The sequence below is a fragment of the Chlorocebus sabaeus genome, chromosome 16 (genome assembly GCF_047675955.1).
Source record: "Chlorocebus sabaeus isolate Y175 chromosome 16, mChlSab1.0.hap1, whole genome shotgun sequence".
NCBI classification, from domain to species: domain Eukaryota; kingdom Metazoa; phylum Chordata; class Mammalia; order Primates; family Cercopithecidae; genus Chlorocebus; species Chlorocebus sabaeus.
In genome coordinates, this window is record NC_132919.1 from 18,293,065 (window position 1) to 18,313,617 (window position 20,553).

The window sequence follows — 20,553 nt, forward strand, 5'->3', positions numbered from 1 at the left end:
TGTTCCATTGAGGGAAGTACTCCTTGTGAGAACCAGTGGAAAGGAGCCTGGGCTGCTGGAACCTATTCCCTATGGATTCATGGCATGGTAGGTTAAAAATAGATAAATACAAGACCTCTGAATTGCTTAGAAAAAAGAAAGAGAGAGAGAGAGAAAATGAATTCAGCAGAGCCTTGAAGGATAAGAAGTTAGTTAGGTGTAGGAGGACCATTTTTCAAGAGGCCCAGAGCCCTAGAAGTAGACAAACCTTGGGGCTGGTCACCAGGACTTCTAGCACTGGAAACAGGTAAAGCTGTCAGCCAACATTCACACAACCCTGGCTCCACTCCCACTATCCTTGAACTGGAAACGTGTCTTAGGACCCCGGGAACTAAAGAAAAACGAGCAGGGAACTTCCACCCACGCTCTTAGAAAAGTTCTCCAGAAAACCATTTCAGGATCTACTTTTGTTATCTGAGATATTTTCCTGGACAGCTCTTTATGTCTCCCGTGGCACCTCCTTTATGAAACTTTTTCTTATCCTCCTTTGGTTTGTGCCTCCCGTGTGTGTGTAGAACACATTCTTGGCCGGGCGCGGTGGCTCACGCTTGTAATCCCAGCACTTTGGGAGGCTGAGGCGGGCGGATCACAAGGTCAGGAGATCGAGACCACGGTGAAACCCCGTCTCTACTAAAAATACAAAAAATTAGCCGGGCGCGGTGGCGGGCGCCTGTAGTCCCAGCTACTCAGGAGGCTGAGGCAGGAGAATGGCGAGAACCCGGGAGGCGGTGCTTGCAGTGAGCCGAGATCGCGCCACTGCACTCCAGCCTGGGTGGCAGAGTGAGACTCTGTCTCAAAAAAAAAAAAAAAAAGAACACATTCTTACCACTTACCTCTCTCAGAATCAGTTCATTCGGGTAGGAACAGGGTTGGCTTCATCTCTAATCCCCAAACCTTACCGTGTTGCTGTCACTGTGTACTGTGAGGCTGGAAAGTCACAAGGGCTGTAGAACGCAGTGGATGTGGCACAGGATGGGGAGGGCTAGGTTGGCTGGGGAGCGATCGGGCAGGGCTTGAACGCCAAGTTAAGGGAATCTGGTCAGTAGTCCCCAAATGAATTTCTGAATCTCGAGGGAAGAACAGTAAAATACAGACTTCCCCAATCTCACACAAGACCCAAAGGGCAGCCAGTGCCCGAGGCGGTTCGGAGAATCAGACAAGTTTGGGAACCTGCTAAGGGCAAGGAAAACAAAAGGTTTCCAAGCAAATGAGTGAAGTAGCTCAACTACGTTTTAAAATGCACTCCGGTCGGATAGCAGACAGGAGGCCACCGCAATAACCCAGACGAGGGGCGGTGAGGCCTGAGAAATGGGAGATAATCGCCTTCATCTCGATTCGCGGCGCCCACCACGCTGTCCGGCTCGGAGGGCCTCCCTTAAAGCACGCAGCTGATCGGAACGAGCTTTCTTACCCGCCTCATGCGACCGTTGGACAGCAGGTCGGCGATCCCCTTGGCCGCGTCGTTTTTTTCGGCCACACAGAGGACTTTCCGCACGCCTCGGAGGGCCACCTCCATGGCGGCGCGGGAAAAGGCACGGTCTCCGGGCTGTCGCAGCCACCGGAGCGCGGAGCGGAGGACAGGAAATATCATCCTTAGGCCCCGCGCCTGCAGCCGCTCCCCGGCTGCCGGCGCATCCTGGGGAAGCCAGAGGCGATGCTCAACTGGCGCCCACCGAAAAGGAACTAGAGCCTCGCTTCGGTCACGTCCCCACCAGCCTGCTGGCCTTCGGAGCTTCAGTCACTCAGTCTTTTCCGTGTCGCACCGCCGCCTCAGCACCGAACCCAGTACCTTGGCGTGGAGCTTCCGCCCGCCTTCTCCAGCCACTTCCGCCAGGCGCGCGCCCCACAGCGACCTGGAACTACAACTCCCAGACTGGCCCGCGCCCCTCGTCCAAGCACGTTTCCCCCTACCACCCCCCCCCCGACTCACTCCGCCCCACTTTCCCCTCCTTCCCAGCAGTGGTTGGTTAATCACACTCCTTCTTGGGGGAAGCCGCCGGACACTCCCATCCAAGGCCTTCTCTTTCTCATGACTTTTTTTTCTCCTGCTCGGAAGTCTACGAGGACGCTTCCGGGTCACGCGGCGCCGACACCAGGAATCATGTGACACCAAGATGGCGGCGCCGCGGTAGCTGAATCCGGGTTGTGGCGTCCTAGGAGCCGCGACGGTTTCTGCCCTCGGGCAGTGAGGGGCGGCAGCGCTTGGCTGACCCCTGCGGCGTCCCGTAGCCTCGCGTTAAGCCTAGTTCACAGCGAGGGCTGTTGCTTGTCGCCGTGGGTTCCAGGGAGTGCAGGTGACCTCGCTGCAGGTTTCTTGTGCTGGCCGCGCTCGCCGGAGGAAGAAAAGAAGGGCATTTGGGCCTGCGGCCTTGGCGTTCATGAGGCCTCCGAGAGCTCCAGAGGAGCTACAACTCCGAGGGGGCGGCTAGAGTTCGAGTCCTTGGGTGTGTGAGAAGCAGCCTCGGACCCCGGGTTCGGGGAGTCTCAAAGAAGGCGGTAAGGGCTTCGCTTCCTTCTCCGGAGGCCTGCCTTCTGCGCGTCGATTAACCCCGCATTCTTTCCCACTTCCTCTCAATGTTTTCTTCATACATCTGGAAATATGATCAGCGCCCCTGACGTAGTGGCCTTCACTAAAGAGGAAGAATATGAGGAAGAGCCTTACAATGAGCCGGCCCTGCCTGAGGAGTACTCGGTGCCGCTCTTCCCCTTCGCCAACCAGGGTGCTAACCCCTGGTCAAAACTGTCTGGGGCCAAGTTTTCGAGGGACTTCATTCTTATTTCCGAGTTTTCTGAGCAGGTGGGACCCCAACCGTTACTGACCATCCCCAATGACACCAAAGTTTTTGGCACTTTTGATCTCAATTACTTCTCCCTGCGTATCATGTCGGTGGATTACCAGGCTTCCTTCGTGGGCCATCCTCCTGGATCTGCCTACCCCAAGCTGAACTTCGTGGAGGACTCCAAGGTGGTGCTGGGAGATTCCAAGGAGGGAGCCTTTGCATACGTGCACCACCTTACCCTATACGACCTGGAGGCCCGTGGCTTCGTGAGGCCTTTTTGCATGGCTTATATCTCTGCAGACCAGCATAAAATCATGCAGCAGTTCCAGGAGCTTTCAGCCGAATTTTCCAGAGCTTCTGAGTGCTTGAAAACTGGCAACAGGAAAGCATTTGCTGGGGAACTTGAAAAAAAGCTGAAAGACTTGGATTACACCAGGACAGTGCTGCACACAGAAACGGAGATCCAGAAGAAAGCCAACGACAAAGGCTTTTACTCATCTCAGGCAATTGAGAAAGCCAACGAACTGGCCAGTGTGGAGAAGTCCATCATTGAACATCAAGACCTGCTGAAGCAGATCCACTCATACCCTCATCGGAAGTTGAAGGGGTGTGATTTGTGTCCTGGTGAGATGGAGCACATCCAGGATCAGGCCAGCCAGGCATCCACTACCTCTAACCCTGATGAGTCTGCCGACACAGACCTTTACACCTGCAGACCAGCCTACACCCCAAAACTTATCAAAGCAAAGTCCACGAAGTGTTTTGACAAGAAGTTGAAGACCTTAGAGGAGCTCTGTGACACTGAATATTTCACCCAGACCCTGACTCAGCTCAGCCACATTGAACACATGTTCAGAGGAGATCTGTGTTACCTCCTGACCAGTCAGATTGATAGAGCACTTCTAAAACAACAGCACATAACAAACTTTCTGTTTGAAGACTTTGTGGAGGTTGATGACAGGATGGTGGAGAAGCAAGAAAGCATACCCTCTAAGCCCAGTCAAGACAGGCTGCCTTCCAGGTCTCTAGAAGAATGCCCAATTCCTAAAGTATTAATTAGTGTTGGTTCTTACAAGTCCAGTGTGGAGTCTGTGCTGATCAAGATGGAGCAGGAACTGGGGGATGAGGAGTACAAGGAAGTGGAGGTGACGGAGTTGAGCAGTTTTGACCCCCAGGAAAACTTGGACTACCTGGATATGGATATGAAAGGGAGTATCAGCAGTGGTGAAAGCATTGAAGTTTTGGGCACGGAGAAATCCACGTCTGTGCTTTCTAAGTCTGACAGCCAGGCCAGCCTCACGGTACCATTGAGCCCCCAGGTAGTCCGGAGCAAAGCAGTCAGCCACAGGACCATCAGCGAGGACAGTATTGAAGTCCTCAGTACCTGCCCCTCTGAGGCCCTCATCCCTGATGACTTTAAGGCCAGCTACCCAAGTGCCATTAATGAAGAAGAATCATATCCAGATGGCAATGAGGGAGCCATCCACTTCCAGGCAAGCATTAGTCCTCCGGAGCTGGGTGAGATGGAGGAGGGCAGCATGGAAAACACCCCATCACAAATAGACTCCTGCTGTATTGGGAAGGAGAGCGACGGTCAGCTGCTGCTGCCCTCCAGTCCAGCCCACACACACTCTGACGAGGATGGAGTGGTGAGCAGCCCCCCACAGCGCCACAGGCAGAAGGACCAGGGGTTCCGTGTAGACTTTTCAATGGAAAATGCCAGCCCTTCTTCCCGAGACGACAGTTGTGAAGGGTTTCCCGCTTATGAGCTGGACCCAAGCCACCTGCTGGCTAGCCGGGACATCAGTAAGACCAGCCTGGATAACTACTCAGACACCACCAGCTATGTGAGCAGTGTAGCTTCCACCAGCTCGGACAGGATCCCTTCTGCTTATCCTGCTAGCCCGTCTTCCGATAGGCATAAAAAGAGGGCTGGCCAGAACGCCTTAAAATTCATCCGCCAGTACCCCTTTGCCCACCCAGCCATCTACTCCCTGCTCAGCGGGAGGACACTCGTGGTCCTGGGGGAAGATGAGGCCATAGTCAGGAAGCTTGTGACTGCACTGGCTATCTTTGTCCCCAGCTATGGCTGCTACGCTAAGCCCGTGAAACATTGGGCCTCCTCCCCTTTGCACATTATGGATTTTCAGAAGTGGAAGCTTATTGGCTTGCAGAGGTAACTGGTTCCAGGTGTTGGGGAAGGGCCTTGGCCAGATAGGGATGAGGCATATTGGTGTGGTGGAGCCAGAATCAGGAAGCCTGGCTTCTAGACAGGGCCCAGTTCCTACCACTGTGTTACTTTTGACAAATCATCCCCCTCTCTGGTTTCCGTTTCCTTGTCTGTCATGTGAGGGGGTTGCAGTTCCTAGGTGGTTGCCAATCCCCATCTGTCCCCGAGCTGTGTCAGAATTATTAGGGAAAGTTTTTATTTTTATATTTTTTGCGACGAAGTCTCGCTATTGTCCCCCAGGCTGGAGTGTAATGGCACCATCTTGACTCACTGCAACCTCCACCTCCTGAGTTCAAGCAATTCTCCTGCCTCAGGCTCCCAAGTAGCTGGGATTGCAGGTGCCTGCCACCACCCCCGGCTAACTTTTCTATTTTTAGTAGAGATGGGGTTTTACCATGTTGGCCAGGCTGGTCTGGAACTCCTAACCTCAGGTGATCTGCCCGCCTCGGCTTCCCAAAGTGCTGGGATTACAGGCGTGAGCCACCACGCCCAGCCGGGAAAGTTTTAAAAATCATGGATTCCTGAATCACACCCCTAGAGGTTCTGATTCGGTTGGTGTGAGGTAAGACATGGAATTTATCTGTGGCCCTCACCAGCCAGACTGCAGGGAGCATCCCTCTATAAAAGCAAAAGGCTCATCAGAAGGGACAGACGACTCTGGGGGAAAGGGTTAGGCCGCTGTCCCTGTAAGTGCTCCTTCAACCTTCAGAGCATGCGCAGATGTTGGGTGCTGGGAGCATCTGCCTCCAGCGTCCTGCACAGGCGTGAGGTGCGGCGGGCAGGGGTGGGGAGCCCTGTACCCTGGAGGGTCCCCTGCGGGGCCGAATGGGATGGACTACAGCTCACCCACAGAATTCCTGGGGGAGGTGCGCAGAAGACACCGCCTGAGGGTATCATAAGGTGAAACCGTTGTGGGCCGTGGCAGTTAGCGGGAGCAGTCGGTGGTCTGGGTCAGGTCCTGGTATGCCACCACTCGCTGTCTGGATTCGGACAAGCCATCTTATTCATTCAGTCACCCAATCGTGTTGAACACCTCTGAAGGGCTCCCGGGGCCCACCTGAGAGCCATCGGAAGGCTCCATGTTTAGTGCACATCCAAAAAGCACAGCACAGTGCAGTGCTGGGCCCTGAGAAGTGCTCAGAGGGTGGAACCGGCACCGACACAGGCAGGCAGACTGGGGCCCACCTGAGGCCCAGCTTTAAAAGTCATGAGCAGGAGAGATGTCTTCGGTGGCTCTGACCTTCCTGTCCTCAGAGGTGTTGCGCTGCAGAGGCTCTGCACTCTGAGCACCATGGTCCAGAAGTGTCTCTCCTCACTCAGGCCCACTGCTCACATGATGGACACTCTCTCAGGACTCTCACCTCAGAACACCAGTCTTGCTTGGCCTTGGTTTTTTTCACTCTGCCTGGAAGTGCTTGTAGTTGGGTCAGCCATCTGTGGGGATAAGAGATGACTAAACCACCAAGCTGGTCTCCTGTCATTTGCGGGTTTCTTTTGTGTGTTGTTTTTTTTTTTTTTTTTTTTTTTTTGAGACAGAGTCTTGCTCTGTTGCCCAGGCTGGAGTGCAGTGATGTGATCTCGGCCCACTGCAGCCTCTGCCTCTTAGGCTCAGGTTATTCTCGTGCCTCAGCCTCTCCAGTAACTGGGACTATAGGCGTGCGCCACCTTGCCAGGCTAATTTTTGTATTTTTTGTAGAGACAGCGTTTCACCATGTTGGCCAGACTGGTCTCAAATGATCAGCCCACCTCAGCCTCCTGAAGTGCTGGGATTACAGGCGTGAACCTGGCCCTGCCGTCATTTTAAGTGAACACCAGGAGTCACTGTATTGCTTACTAAGCAGCAGTCACAAGCCTGGACCAAAAAGCAGAGCACAGTTCTGGAGGGAGAAAGTGCTAGCCTAGCGTGTGTCAGAGACCCTGGGTTGAGTCCTGGCTTGACCACTAGCTAGCCTGGTGACTTTGCACAAGCTGCCACCTCACCCAGTCCTCTGTGTGCTCATTGGTCATAGAGGTGTCCTCCCACAGCGGGCATGGGAAGTGCAATGTGAAGCTGCAGTTGGGGTGCCGTGGGCCTGGGGGCTGGAGGCCTGAGGCTTCTCCCTTCCAGTGTTATCTGGCTTCCTGAGGAGGAGCTTTATGGAAACAGAAGTGGAGGAACAGTTAGAATAGCCAGCTTCTTCCAAAAGAAGTGTTACTGTTGGGGCAAGTATCAGAGCTGCATCAGGGGATGCTGGGCCTGGGAGCAGGTATCCTGGCAGAGATGGAGGGGCAAAAAGGTGGGAGGTGAGGCCTGGGTGCCCTGTGGCGGCAGCACCTGTGGATCTGGATGTGCAGAGCTTGGGAGGTGTTTGACTCTGGCCGGCCCCGCTTTGGGAGGTGAGAGTGAAGGCAGTAGAGAGCTGAGAAGGCCCCAGAACCAGAACACAGGGGCCATGCAGTATGGGTTGAGGAGAGCGTCTCACTGCCCTTGTGAGCTTTCTTAGCTGTCAGCCACCTGCAGGCCCCAATTCCTCCATGCCCGTGGGATGCATGGGGTCCATAGCCCAGCGCTGTCCCTCTGGTCAGGATGCATACAGAATGCATGGCCTTTGTGTCTCAGCTGTCCCATCTCTGTGACCTTGCTTTTGCCTTGGTCTGCCACACCCTCCTCAGTCCCTAGAGCCCTCTGTGCTTCTGAGGGCCAGTTCTAAGGCAACTCTACAAATCCCTCATGTCTTCCCAACTACGACCTTTCTCAAGGAGAACGAGACCTCATCTCCCTTCACTTCGCTGTACTTGTGCACATTTCTTCCCAGTCAGACTGAGCTCATGCAGGACAAGAGTTCTAGGTCATTCTTCATTACAGGGTTAGCTCCCAGGGCAATGCGGGGATGTTACAGATGCTCTGTAAATGATTGTTAAATATACAAGAAGATAAAACGCAAGAAGGGAAAAGTACTATGAGATTACCTTGGTCCCAAGTCACCGTCAGTCCTTTTTACACCATACCTGTCTGACATAAACCCTAAATGTCCAGGCCCTACAGGGCAGTCCCTGCTGCTCTGAGGAAGCTGCTCCAGGAGGATGTTTAAGGAACCGCTCCCCTCACTGAATGAACACTGGCTTTTCCTGGCTCTGATGTGCCAGGCATTGGGACATGAGACCAGATCAGATGCAGTTCTGGGACTCTAGAATCTTGGAGCTCCTTGTCCAGTGGGGAGAAGCCAGTGAACAAACAGCAGTCACCCCACTGGTCAGTGCTAGGCTAAAAGTAGTGATGGTGATGACAGCGCCTACTGAGGACAAGCATTGTCCTAAACATCACTCATTTTGTCTCCACAGCGACCCCATGAGGGATGTAATAGTAGTAACTGGCCCGTACAGTGGCTCATGCCTATAATCCTAAATCTTTGGGAGGCTAAGGCAGAAGGATCACTTGAGCCCAGCAGTTCAATACCAGCCTGGGAAACATAGCAAGCTTTCTTCTCTGCAAAAATATTATCTGGGTGTGGTGGCATACGCCTGTAGTACCAACTACTTGGGAGGCCAAGGTGGGAGGATTGCTTGAGCCCAGGAAGTGAAGGCTGCAGTGAGTCACGATTGTGCCACTGCACGCCGGCCTGGGCAACAGAGCAAGACCCTGTCTCTAAATAAAGACAGTAGGAACTGTTACCTCCATCTTATAGATGAGGCTCTGAGAGGTTAATGAATTTGGCCAAGGTCACAGCAAGAAAGCAGGAGAGGCTTGGGGAAGGCTGAATATGGTTTAACTTGAATTAAATACAAGAGGGAGAGAGGTTATTTCAGGCAGAACAAAGAGGTTTTGTTTGTTCGTTTGTTTGTTTGTTTTGTTTTTGAGACAGTCTCACTCTGTCACCCAGACTGGAGTGCAGTGGCGTGATCTCGGCTCAGTGCAAGCTCCACCTTCCAGGTTTACGCCATTCTCCAGCCTCAGCCTCCCAAGTAGCTGGGATTGCAGGCGCCCGCCACCACGCCCGGCTAATTTTTTGTATTTTTAGTAGAGACAGGGTTTCACCACGTGAGCCAGGATGGTCTCGATCTCCTGACCTCGTGATCTACCCGCCTCGGCCTCCCAAAGTGCTGGGATTACAGGCGTGAGCCACCCGGCCTGAACAAAGAGGTTTCTAATTTTGAGGCCCCACTGAAAGCTTGCCAGGGCTCCAAAAAGAGTCCATTCAGCAGGAATTAGACCAGAAAGGGCTTTGTGGGCCACCCACTGCGTTTGACCCTGACCATAAGAGTGGTGAGGAGCCCTTTGAAGATCACGATGATCAGATTTGTCTTCAGGAAGAGCCAGTGCATGCTGGCTAGGTGGATGCTGGCCTGGGGACAGGAGGCCTCACCTCCCAAGCTTCTGCCTCCATTTTCCCGGCCCTTGCCCTTCCTCCTGACCTTGGCCTGTCTGTTTCAGAGTGGCCTCCCCTGCCGGTGCCGGTACCCTTCATGCCCTGAGTCGCTACAGCCGCTACACGAGCATCCTGGACCTTGACAACAAAACCCTGCGCTGCCCCCTTTACAGAGGCACCCTAGTGCCCCGCCTGGCAGACCACCGCACACAGATCAAGCGGGGCAGCACCTACTACCTGCATGTCCAGAGCATGCTCACTCAGCTCTGCTCCAAGGCCTTCCTCTACACCTTCTGCCACCACCTGCACCTGCCTACGCACGACAAGGAGACAGAGGAGCTGCTAGCCAGCCGCCAGGCGAGCTTCCTGAAGCTGACCCTGGGTCTGGTGAATGAGGATGTCAGGGTGGTCCAGTACCTGGCTGAGCTGCTGAAGCTGCACTACATGCAGGAATCTCCAGGGACCAGCCACCCCATGCTCAGGTTTGACTATGTCCCCAGCTTTTTGTATAAAATCTGAGGTCGGTCCCAGCCACTGTGACCAAGACCTGTGACTCAGGGTATGGGGAGGGGAGGGGTTGGCATGACCAAACAGTTGCCTGAACTGGACTGTTGAGGTTTCTGGTGTCTGGCAGCATGGTTCCCACGTGGCTCCTGGTAGTTTTCAAGTTGGACGTGGGCAGAAGTGGAGCCTGTGTCCCTCTAAAGGCGTCTGGAGGGATGGTGACAGCTACATTCGGCTCCCTGGTGAAGAGAGGCCCCTGGTTGTAGAGGGGGCCTTGGTTTTCTGAGGACTGGCAGCCAGGGCAGAAGGGAAGCCACCAGTCCCTTGGTGGGGTAGGGTGAGGGCAGGAAGGCCAAAACCTGATGGGAGGAGCACACTGACCATATTCAGCATTGCCGGACACTTGAGTGGCAAAATGAGCGAGGGCGGCAGCTTGGTAACTGTTGTGGTTTGATGGAAAACAGGAGGGCAGAACGCCCATCACCTCCTTCAGACCCAGATGCAGACCTTTATTTGCCTCCTGGAGCCTGCTGTCCCAGGGGAGGCCCTGGACCAGCCAGTGGGAGGGAGAAAGGCTGCCACCCTTTGGGTTGTGGGAAACATGCAGCCTTGGCCTCAGGGCCACAGAGCGTGAGCAGCACCCTGTACCCTGTCCTCACCACCTTTACCTGGGAGAGAAATGCCTGTGAGCGGGCCTTGGGACTCACCCACTACGCTCTTTCGCCAGGAACGAGCAGAGCGTTCCCTAGTCCCAGTGTGAAGCGGGCACAAGTGACCAAAGCCAGTGGTGAGGACCTGGGGGCTGGAGAGCACAGCAGGCAGAGCAGGGCTGAGGTGCCATGAGGCCATCCCCATCACGCAAGGGAGGAGCAGTCAGCAGCCCTCCTGGGTGGCCCACTGGCTCCTGCTGGCCAGAGTGCGTGAGCACTGACTGTCCTTGTGGGGAAGGTCTGCAGACCCGTGTGAACATGGCAGAGGCCACACTGCAGCTCCCATCCACACAAACCTTTGCAACCACTTCACTACCTCTCACTGGGTCTCGTGGGCACTGGACAGCACGGTTCTGTTGAGTCAGCTGGTGCAGGTGGTCATCCCAGCCGATGAGAACTCAAATGGCATGGATTTCCTGGATGAGCTACCACGTGACGCTCTTCAGGTTCTGCCTTTGGGAGGCTGTGTGCACCTCAGTCACCACAGCTCGTGGCCATCCCCAGTTGAGTCTCCCTTCTGAGGACAAGTTTGAGACTGGGAAGGAGACAGCCCTAGTTCCGCCAGCACCTGTCCCACTGACAGTGATCCCCTGGCCTCCCCGAGCCTCCTTAGGCAATGGCCACTGGTTTGTAGACAGAGGGTTTCTTGCAGCCTTGAAAATTTTATTCCCTAAGTGGGGACAGCTTTGGGTATTACTGCTTCTTTGATTTGTTCCACAAAAATTGTGCTGAAATGGACCTGAATCAGCCCTGGGTGTGCATCTGTTGGCACCTACTGCTGAGGCCCGGCCTGCCCATCGGCCTGTAGTACGCACTCGAGGTCATCACGGAGCCAGCCAGCTTCTCTTCTCATCAAGGAGGCAGAGACCCCGGTGGAAGCCGAGAGTGACCAAAGAGGGCTTGCATCACGTCACTCCAGTGGTTCCCTCTGGTGGAAGCCGAGAGTGACCAAAGAGGGCTTGCATCACGTCACTCCAGTGGTTCCCTCCTTGTCCAAGTCCTTGTTGTAAGGGCATGGCCCGTTGGCTCCAGCCGTTGGCTTCTGTTCAGGGTCCTTGCTCCCATCAGAGGTGTTTGATTTTGCTCCTGGGGCTGTGATGGAGAACCTTTTGTGGCAGATGGCGCTGCCTACATCTCATTGGTTCTCTGTACCTGTGCCTGTTGCACATGTTCACAGACAGGAGAGTCGCCAGCAAAACCTTGGCAGCCTTTAAATGTGAAATGTCTGTTACTTGCGCCGGAGGCAGAGGCTGTGCAGGGAGCCTGCTTCTCATCGTGGGCTCCCTTATCTGTACGGCTCCCCCTCCTCCTGTTCTAGATGCTGATTTGTTTTCTCACTGGCTGGCTAATTGCTGTCTACTTACGCCTCCATGGCCATAACTGTGCAACATTTTATCTGAGAAGGCAGGAAGGTCAGAAAGTGATCATTGGCCCCACCACTGTGGCATTCCTGTCCCTAACACAGAAATTCACAGCTCATACTCTTGCCTAGGAAACTTGGGAAAGGCTCATGAGTTTGGGGCAGATCCTGAATTGCAGCCACACTTGGCCTTCTAGAAGCTGAAGCTGTGCACTCAAGTGGTCCTAAGTAGAAGTCCACTGGGGGTATTTGCTGGCACACACCCTCAAGGGTGGTTCAGAAGGTCCTGAGACCTAAGGCAAAAGGCTGCTAGGGCATGAACAGAACAGACTGTCACAGGGGCAGCCATAGAAGTGGCAAGCAGGGCCAGTCTCCCTCAAGGTTGTTCTTCATTAAGTAAAGATGGCTTCGTGACTAGTGTTTGAGCTCCCAGATTTATATTTGGGTTAAAAACTAACTTTTCAATGTGGCAGTTTCAAAAGATTACTTGATGCAAAGTATGTTTCCTTTCAAAGGGATCTTGAAGTGGTACCAGGACTGAGTCATAACTTGGGCAGAGGCAGTTAACACTGGGAAGCCCTGCCCCTCCCTATGCCCCCTTCACTCTGGGGAACTGAAACCTACTATGCAGTGGGACTAATCTCATTAAGAATTTTCAGTTGAGGCCTGGCGAGGTGGCTTGTGCCTGTAATCCCAATACTTTTGGGAGACCGAGGCGGGCGGATCACCTGAGGTTAGGAGTTCGAGACCAGCCTGGCTAACGTGGTGAAACCCCGTCTCTACTAAAAATACAAAAAAAGTTAGCCAGGTCTGGTAGTGAGTGCCTGTAATCCCAGTTACTTGGGAGGCTGAGGCAGGAGAATCACTTGAACCTGGGAGGCAGAGGTTGCAGTGAGCCGAGGCTGCGCCACTGTACTCCAGCCTGGGCAACAAGAGCGAAAACTCCGTCTCAAAAAAAAAAAAAGAATTTTCATTTGAGGTATTCTTCCAGTAGAAGGTTAATCAGTTTTTAATGAAACCATTAAAAATAACACTTCCCGGAAAATAGATGACATCAGTGCCCCTTGCTACTTCCTCAGTCCTCACTGTTGCTTTGAGGGCCCAGGTACTGAAACTGGTTGTCTTGAGTTTTGTGTCAAGCTTTTCCTCCAGTCCATTATCCCCCTCCCTCGTTTCTGAAGCAGTCTAGGTTAAACTAGCTACGCGCGTAGTTGTGGACTGGTCATTTTCAAAAGCCCCACTTTAGAGATCAGGCCACAGCTTTTTATATCGCACAGGACACATCAGCCTGAGCTGCTGCCTCACGCCTGTTTCCCCAGGTACCTCACTCCTTTGGTGGAACCTTGGGATTTTAGAAATTGTGGCTTTTCCATACCTCATTTACTCCAACAGTTGAAGTTACACACATTGCTCCCAAATTTGGAAATAGACCGCAGTACTTTACCTTTCATTCCCCATCTGGCCTTTACCTTCTTTGCTTCAGTGGTTGAAAACAGTTGCCATATTCAAAGTATAGTAGATTTCAACCTCACACAAACGACAAGTCCCATTTCACAATCCTAGGAAGGCCCACCAATTTCATTTCACGAACCAGGGTGGCTGCAGTTGGAGGCCGAGGGCAGCCCTCTGCTCACTGAATGTCTTGCATGCGCTGACTGCTGCCCGCGTGCTGGACATGCCCCGCCGCCCAGGCCCAGCACTGCATGTTGGGTCAGCGTCTAGTGCTGCTGTCACGTCTTTGCACAGCCAGTAGCATTGTCTCAGCCAGGGGGTTTATCAGAAGGTGTGCAAGGCCTTTGGGGGAACTGAGCCCCTATAGTGGGCAGTCTCCTTTACGTTCCCACCTCCCCGAAAAGCACAGAAGACAGTGCCTTGGTTTGTGCTTTGAAGTAAACCAGCCAGCTTTCTGGCTTTGCCCCAATACTGTGATGGAACATAATAAAACTGGAGATACGATTTTAACACTGCAAAAAGGAAAAGGCATCAAGTTTCTACTTCTGGCTGGAAAGCAAAACCAATCTCAGCTGACAAGACTGGGCAAACTAAGTTTTCCTGAGTCCATTCTCCTTCGAGCCCTGACCTAACCTGGCCTTACCTCATTAAGGTTTGGTTAAAGCAGTGGCAAGGAGGTGGCAAGAGTGGATGGGGGTGTGGGGAGGGGATGAACACTCTGCAGCCAATTAATCTGTTGGTAGGGGCCCAGCTTCTTGGGAGTGCTTATTCAGCTCAAGAGTGGAGGCTGTACACAGCGAGCCCTGGAGATGGCAGCTTGTCTCCAGCTGGGGAGGGTTCAGGCCCCTGAATTGAAGACCACTTTGGTAGCAGAAATGTAGGGACTGGTCACTCATTTCTTTTGGTAGCAGAAATAAGTTGAGTCACCCACAACTCACGGATTCTGTAGCAGCTGCTCCACCCACAATAAAGCAAACGCCAACAGGCTAGACCCCAGATTGCAGGGACTGCCACCTACAAGGTGGGACCGCAGGCTGCCTCACCGGGATTGTCTGCCACTAAATAGCTGGAGTCACAGATCGAGATAAATGCCACCTTCAAGGTTGCAGTGAAAAGCATAGTCCTATGTGATGAATTCATATGTGTTATTTTTTAAAAAGCTATTTTATTACTGCATGTTCCCGTCCCGTCTTGTGAATGTGAGTCCCCGCCACCATGTGAGCTGCAGTTGTTGCAGCGGCTGGTGCAGGAGTGCGGCTGGCGCGTGTGTGATAGCATCTCGTAGGTGTTGCTGCACAAGAGTTAACCAGAGTCAATGCCAAACACATAGTATGAGAAGTGTACTTTTTAAGAAATTAATTTATTTGAGTTCAAATATTTTTGAAATATGAAAATTGGTTGTATTTTTTAAAGCTATAATTCTTGTAGACATTCTGTGGTTAAAAATTTGATTGTGCTTATTAAAAATGGTCATCTATGTTTTGCACTTCAGCTACGTGAAAATAAAGTTTCTTTGGGAAGGTGACATTTGGCTTCCTGATTACGGGAAGGAGTTGGTTATCTCAGGTGGAGCAGGAAAGCCTGGTTGATTCTCACACCAGGATGGGACTGCGACTTCCCAGGATGGAGGGAGGAGACCATTTCTACACCACACTTTGAGTTACTGACAGCAAAACCCTCCCACCATACTGGGTGCATCTTGTGTACACTTGGCTAACATACACTTCTGATTTACAGCAGAAGGTTCAGAGGCGAATTCAGTTCTCCTTTGGCATGCCACTGGATAACAAGATAGTGAGAGGGGCAGTGGGTACAAGCTGTGGACATGGGCATTTCCTCTCTGTTGCAGCAAGGCGGAGGAAAGCCAGGGAGAGTAAAACGCTAGAATCTTCCTAATAGCTTTGCCCTACACCACGGTCTAAATGATTATGGCCAAGTGGCTACATAGTATTTTATTTTTCTAGAATTATATCCAGCTGTGAGAAAGCCAGGTTCAAATTTAAATCCTCTAATTAATAACCTGTCCCAGAATTACTAACAGTGAGACTTAAACAAATTTTGATTTGTGAAGAAAACATGAAAAAAGTCCAAAAGAAACCCCCTCAGAGGGCCCAAGTGTCAACGGTTCCCCTGTGGAGCAGCTCATCCATTTCTCAAGTGGGGGTCCTCCAGCAGGCGGCTTCCTCTGTGGCGCCAGGCGGGTCCGGAGTGGACCGGCTCCTTTAGAAGTCAGGCAGGCCAGGCAGAGGGAAGAGAGAGGCGAAGCTCTCAACCTCCTCCCGGAGGGCCTGCACGGCCCCCTGGTACTTATCCCCTGCCAGTCTCTCCTTGAACTCCTTCAGGGTGGCTCTGACACCAACGTCGCTCTGGATCTGCAGGGTCAGCTCTATCCCTGTGCGACAAGACACAAGTGAGTCACCCCACACTACATACCAAGTGAGGCGCAATGGCTGGGGGCCGAGGCACAACTGCCAGAATGTCCCCCAGCTGGGGAGCGCGGCAGGGCACAAGGTCTCCATGCTTACCTCAGTTACTCTCGGATGCACCCACCCTTAGATGTCCTGGGTAGCCCAAATTTATAAACCTCTCAGACAAGGTGATTTACGTGTTTTTTGCTGTCTCCCACCCCAACACTCAGCCTTGGTGCAGAATTGTCTTTCAGTGGCAGGATCTCAGCTACTCATCACAATCAGAAACTAAATACACACAATAAGATGTGGCAACTTCCAAAAGTTTATCCTTACCTCTGTGAATAAACTGGGCTACTTTTTGGAAGTCTTTTTCCAAAAGTCCGCGAGACGTCAGTGCTGGGGTCCCCAGCCGCAGTCCACTGGGCCGCAGAGCACTTCTGTCACCTACAAGATAAATGGGGCTCTGTCCCTAAGCCACATTGTCACCACTGTGACAATGGTGCATTTAAAAAGGGACGTGGGCAAAAGAGAACTGGACTGAGGATACTGGCTGTCTGTAGCAAGGAGAGTACAACTGATTCAGAAACTAAAAACGCGAGGCACAAGGAGGCACAACCACGTTTTGGCCATTCTTACTTAATTACTAGTACACAAAGTGGTCTGATGTGCCCCATGCTCCTAAAAATGAGGTTAACATCTGTCTGGGTCTGAGATGCGTCATCAATATTTTGTTAACAACCCAGAGAAAAATGCAGCCTCTGGATTCCAGAGGCCCTGACCTCCCTCATCTAATGAATGTACCACCTCCAACGGCTCCACATCAGTCTTTTTGATCCCTGGCAGGGTCAAGGCCAAGTACAAAGGTGCAGCCGAAAGACAGCCAAGGTATAGTCCCCGCCCCTGCTCCAGTTTTTTTTTTTTTCCTGAGACACTCTCACCCTGTCGCCCAAGGTGGAGTGCAATGGTGTGATCTCAGCTCACTGCAGCCTCTGCCTCCCAGGTTCAAGCGATTCTTCTGCCTCAGCCTCCCGAGTAGCTAGGACTACAGGCGTGTGCTACCACGCCCGGCTAATTTTTTGCATTTTTAGTAGAGACGGGGTTTCACCGTTAGCCGTCTCAATCTCCTGACCTCGTGATTCACCCACCCCGGCCTCCCAAAGTGCTGGAATTACAGGTGTGAACCACCGTGCCCAGCCCAGTTTTTTGTTTGTTTGTTAGACAGAGTCTCATTCTGTTGCCCAGGCTGGAGTTCAGTGGTGCAATCTCCATTCACTGCAACCTCTGCCTCCCAGGTTCAAGTGTCTCTCCTGCCTCAGCCTCCCAAGTAGCTGGGATTAGAGGTATGCACCACCATGCCCAGCTAATTGTTCTATTTTTAGTAGAGACAGGGTTTCACCATTTTGGCCAGGCAGGTCTTGAATTCCTGACCTCGAGTGATCCGCCTGTCTCGGCCTCCCAAAGTGCTGGGATTACAGGCGTGAGCCACCGCGCCCCATCCCTACTCCAGTTTTTATCTGAGGTCTGTCTCCAGAGCCAGTATCTTCATCAGCTATAACTTTGGCCAGAAGAAATGCAGATGGGAGAGGAGTGAAGGAGAAGGCCAAGGATGATTCTCACCTGGGCAGGTGTTCTTGTTGCAGGCAATAGAACAGGCTTCTAGCACCTTCTCAGCCCTTCCACCGTCTGTGCCTTTGGAACGGAGATCCACGAGGATCAAATGGTTATCAGAACCACCTGGAAACAAAGTTGGACACATAGAAATGCAGGCTAATTCTATGCCGTGAAGGAATCTGTGACATGAAGGCAAGGGTGAAGGCGGCCAAAGCAGATGAGGTCAGGAAGGTGAGCACCCCCACCACATGGCCTGGGATTCTAATGCCCACGAGAGATGTGCGTGCCTAAGAACGTGAAAGGAAGGATAGAGCACTTTTGAAAGGGGTAACTGATCATACAGCAGAGGGCCTGACATTCCCATTGGGAAGGGACAGCTTCCTCAGGCTGCTCCTGTCTTGTTTCTCTGACACGTTGCTTGGGCATTTCTCTAACATTGATGGTAAAGACTCCCCCGAAGGCAGCATGAGTATTGGGCAGTGGTTCAAGTTACTTTGTCTGGGGGGTAAGGGGCATGCTCACGGAGCACATTAGGTGCCAGACACTGTAGCCTGTGGTAGGTTTTTCCCGGATCCCTTGAGGCTGATGGTATTATCAAAGTGGTAAGGTGACAACAGCAAGGCAAACAGAGTTTTCTGCACCTCGTCCGAGGTCACACAGGAGGATCCTTCCACTTTGAACCTTCATTAAGCCGGGGTATTGCCTTGGGTGCTGACGGCACTAGGGCCTCTGCTTCTGGGCTGTGTTGCCGGGATCCCTTTGAAGATGTGGGCGAGCTAGGGCTCTAGCTTGGCTTTGCAGCCCCCCAGCTGTGCCCACCCACTTGCTGTGTGGCTTTAGGCAGGCAGCTCAACATTGTGAAACCTCAGATGCCCATTTGTAACAAAAACACCAATAATTCACAGGGCTGTCATGAGGTTTAAGTAAGATACCGGACACAGTGCTTCTCACAGTGCCAGGCACCAAAGCGGGCATTCACAAGCATTGTCTATTTCAGCCGTGTGCATCAGGCCCTCAGAGGGTAGAGTGACAATGACAAAGTCACCAGGGAGAGGGCAGGCCCATGCCATGAGATGCCCATGGTGACAGGGACTATGGCCTAAACCCTCACAACTCCAAGGGTGGCTCCCAGACCAGCATCACCCAAGACCTGGTCAGAATCTGCATCGTACCAGCAGCCCCAGGGGTGGTGTGCACATCCAAGTTTGAGAAACAGGGACCTAAAGCAGTGGTCCCCAACCTTTTTGGCACCAGGAACTGTGGAAGACAGTTTTTTCACAGATGGCGTTGGGGGATGGTTTTGGGATGAAATTTCCACCTCAGATCATCGGGCATTAGATTCTCAGAAGGATGCAGGTATAATCAGAAGGAAAAAAAAGATAGTTTCTCTAAAGAGGCCCAACCTAGATCCCTCACATGTGCAGTTCACAACAGGGTTCAGCTCCTATGAGAATATAATGCTGTCATTGATCTGACAGGAGGCAGAACTCAGGTGACAATGCTCTCGGCCCCGCTCAGTTCCTACTATGCAGCCAGGTTCCTAACAGGCCACAAACTAGTACTAGTCCGTGGCCTGGAGGTTGCGGACTCCTGAGCTAAAGCACCCTGAAGGTCACAGTCCACACGAGGACTTCTTGGGCTTTGTTATTTGAAGACATGGAGGATGAAGGGAGAACAGAAAGTAAGTGAAGTAGAACATAAAAGAGGGTGTGGCTGGTACTGCTGACGAGACACCACTGGCCCAGCCTTTCCAGGCGCTGCCGCACACGCAGGATTGGGTGGGAGCCCCACTCCTTAGACCAGGGGTCCTGTGATCCCTGTAAAGGGCAAAGGGCATGGTGCAGAGAGTGGGCACTCAGGTCTACACACAGCAGGACCCACATTCCTGGACCACACCACTGCTAGCACAACCGGCAGTCTCGTGGGACTCGGTATAAAGTCGCCCTTCCTCAGGAGGATCGAGTATGCTGCCCGCCAAAAAAAACGCGCTCTCCCCGTGGAAACCTGCAGTGGCTGTGAGGTGGATGGCACCCCACAGTGGGGCCCTGACCTGGGAAGTCCATCTCATTCACAGCCCACAGCTCCAGAATGTACAGATCCAAACATGGCTATAGCAAGCCAACTCCCCAGGAACATGCAGCAAACTGGGAGGGGACAGCCCGTGCACCCAGCTCAGCGGGGTGAGAGAAGACACTCCCATGGCACAGTGCCAGGCATCACCACAGAATCCTGGCTCTGCCACCTACCGGGTGTGTGACCACTACAGTCCAACCTCTCGTGAGCCTCAGGTCATCCTCCTACAAAGCTGTTCTGAGGACATGCAGTCCTTATGCTGGTGACCAATGACAGCCACTATTCCCAACATCTGTGGCTCACCCAAGGGGGCAGCTGGCTGGTCTGAGGCAGGGGGAGGCTTTCCAGCTGGAGGTGAGGCTGACCTCCTCCCAACGTGGGCCCCAGTCATTGCAGCTGCAGCAGCAGAGCCTGGGCCACATCCCGGTTGCACAAAGTAAGGAGCAAGCCCTAATGCAACCACAAGAACAGGCCTGCTGAACACCATCTGTGTCTGTACCTGTGACTATTTTGTAGCCCAGCTCCATCAGTGCCTCAGACAGAGCCCTGCAGTTGGCCACCACCTGGTGCTGATAAACTTTAAATTCCAGAGTCATAGCTTGCTTCAGGGCCACAGCAACCCCTGGACAGGAAGAGACAATAGGTCAGGGGACTAGGATAAAATCATACACAGATGATGAGTCAAACAACATTCCCGTTTTCACTCAAGCTTCCTTGCTTTTCAATGTCACCCCTTGCTTTTGGGTTGGATTACATTTTCCTCCAAGATGATATATTTAAAAATTTATTATTATTATTTTTTGAGATGGAATTTCACTCCTGTTGCCCAGGCTGGAGTGCAGTGGCATGATCTTGGCTCGCTGCAACTTCCGCCTCCCAGGTTTAAGTGATTCTTCTGCCTCAGCCTCCCTAATAGCTGGGACTATAAGCACACGCCCATGCCCAGCTAATTTTTGTTGGTATTTTTAGTAGAGATAGGGTTTCACTATATTGGCCAGGCTGGTCTTGAACTCCTGACCTCAAGTGACCCACCTGCC

General features: G+C 52.7%; 3 protein-coding genes across 6 annotated transcripts in view; 1 reads left to right on the forward strand and 2 right to left on the reverse strand.

Annotated features, from left to right (window-relative positions):
• TOP3A (DNA topoisomerase III alpha) overlaps window positions 1–1,858 on the reverse strand; it is a 39,252-nt gene extending 37,394 nt beyond the window's left edge. The window contains exon 1 of the mRNA XM_008010581.3: window positions 1,451–1,858. Coding sequence (XP_008008772.2) covers window positions 1,451–1,630 — 180 coding nt within the window. The 5' untranslated portion in view covers window positions 1,631–1,858. The remainder of the gene's footprint in view (window positions 1–1,450) is intronic.
• Window positions 1,859–2,079: 221 nt separating this feature from the next.
• Window positions 2,080–10,017, forward strand: SMCR8 (SMCR8-C9orf72 complex subunit). The gene is made up of 2 exons (XM_008010580.3): window positions 2,080–4,995; window positions 9,461–10,017. The coding sequence occupies exons 1-2, from the start codon at window positions 2,639–2,641 to the stop codon at window positions 9,912–9,914; spliced, it is 2,811 nt and encodes a 936-aa protein (XP_008008771.3). The 5' UTR covers window positions 2,080–2,638; the 3' UTR covers window positions 9,915–10,017.
• A 4,745-nt stretch (window positions 10,018–14,762) lies between these two features.
• Window positions 14,763–20,553, reverse strand: part of SHMT1 (serine hydroxymethyltransferase 1) — a 38,881-nt gene continuing 33,090 nt past the window's right edge. For all 4 annotated transcript variants that reach the window (XM_037987248.2, XM_073004741.1, XM_073004742.1 and 1 more), the window contains 4 exons: window positions 20,016–20,138; window positions 17,450–17,566; window positions 16,166–16,276; window positions 14,763–15,813 (listed from right to left, as the gene is read on the reverse strand). In XM_037987248.2, the coding sequence (XP_037843176.1) occupies window positions 15,644–15,813; window positions 16,166–16,276; window positions 17,450–17,566; window positions 20,016–20,138 (521 nt within the window). In that variant the 3' untranslated portion in view covers window positions 14,763–15,643. The remainder of the gene's footprint in view (window positions 15,814–16,165; window positions 16,277–17,449; window positions 17,567–20,015; window positions 20,139–20,553) is intronic.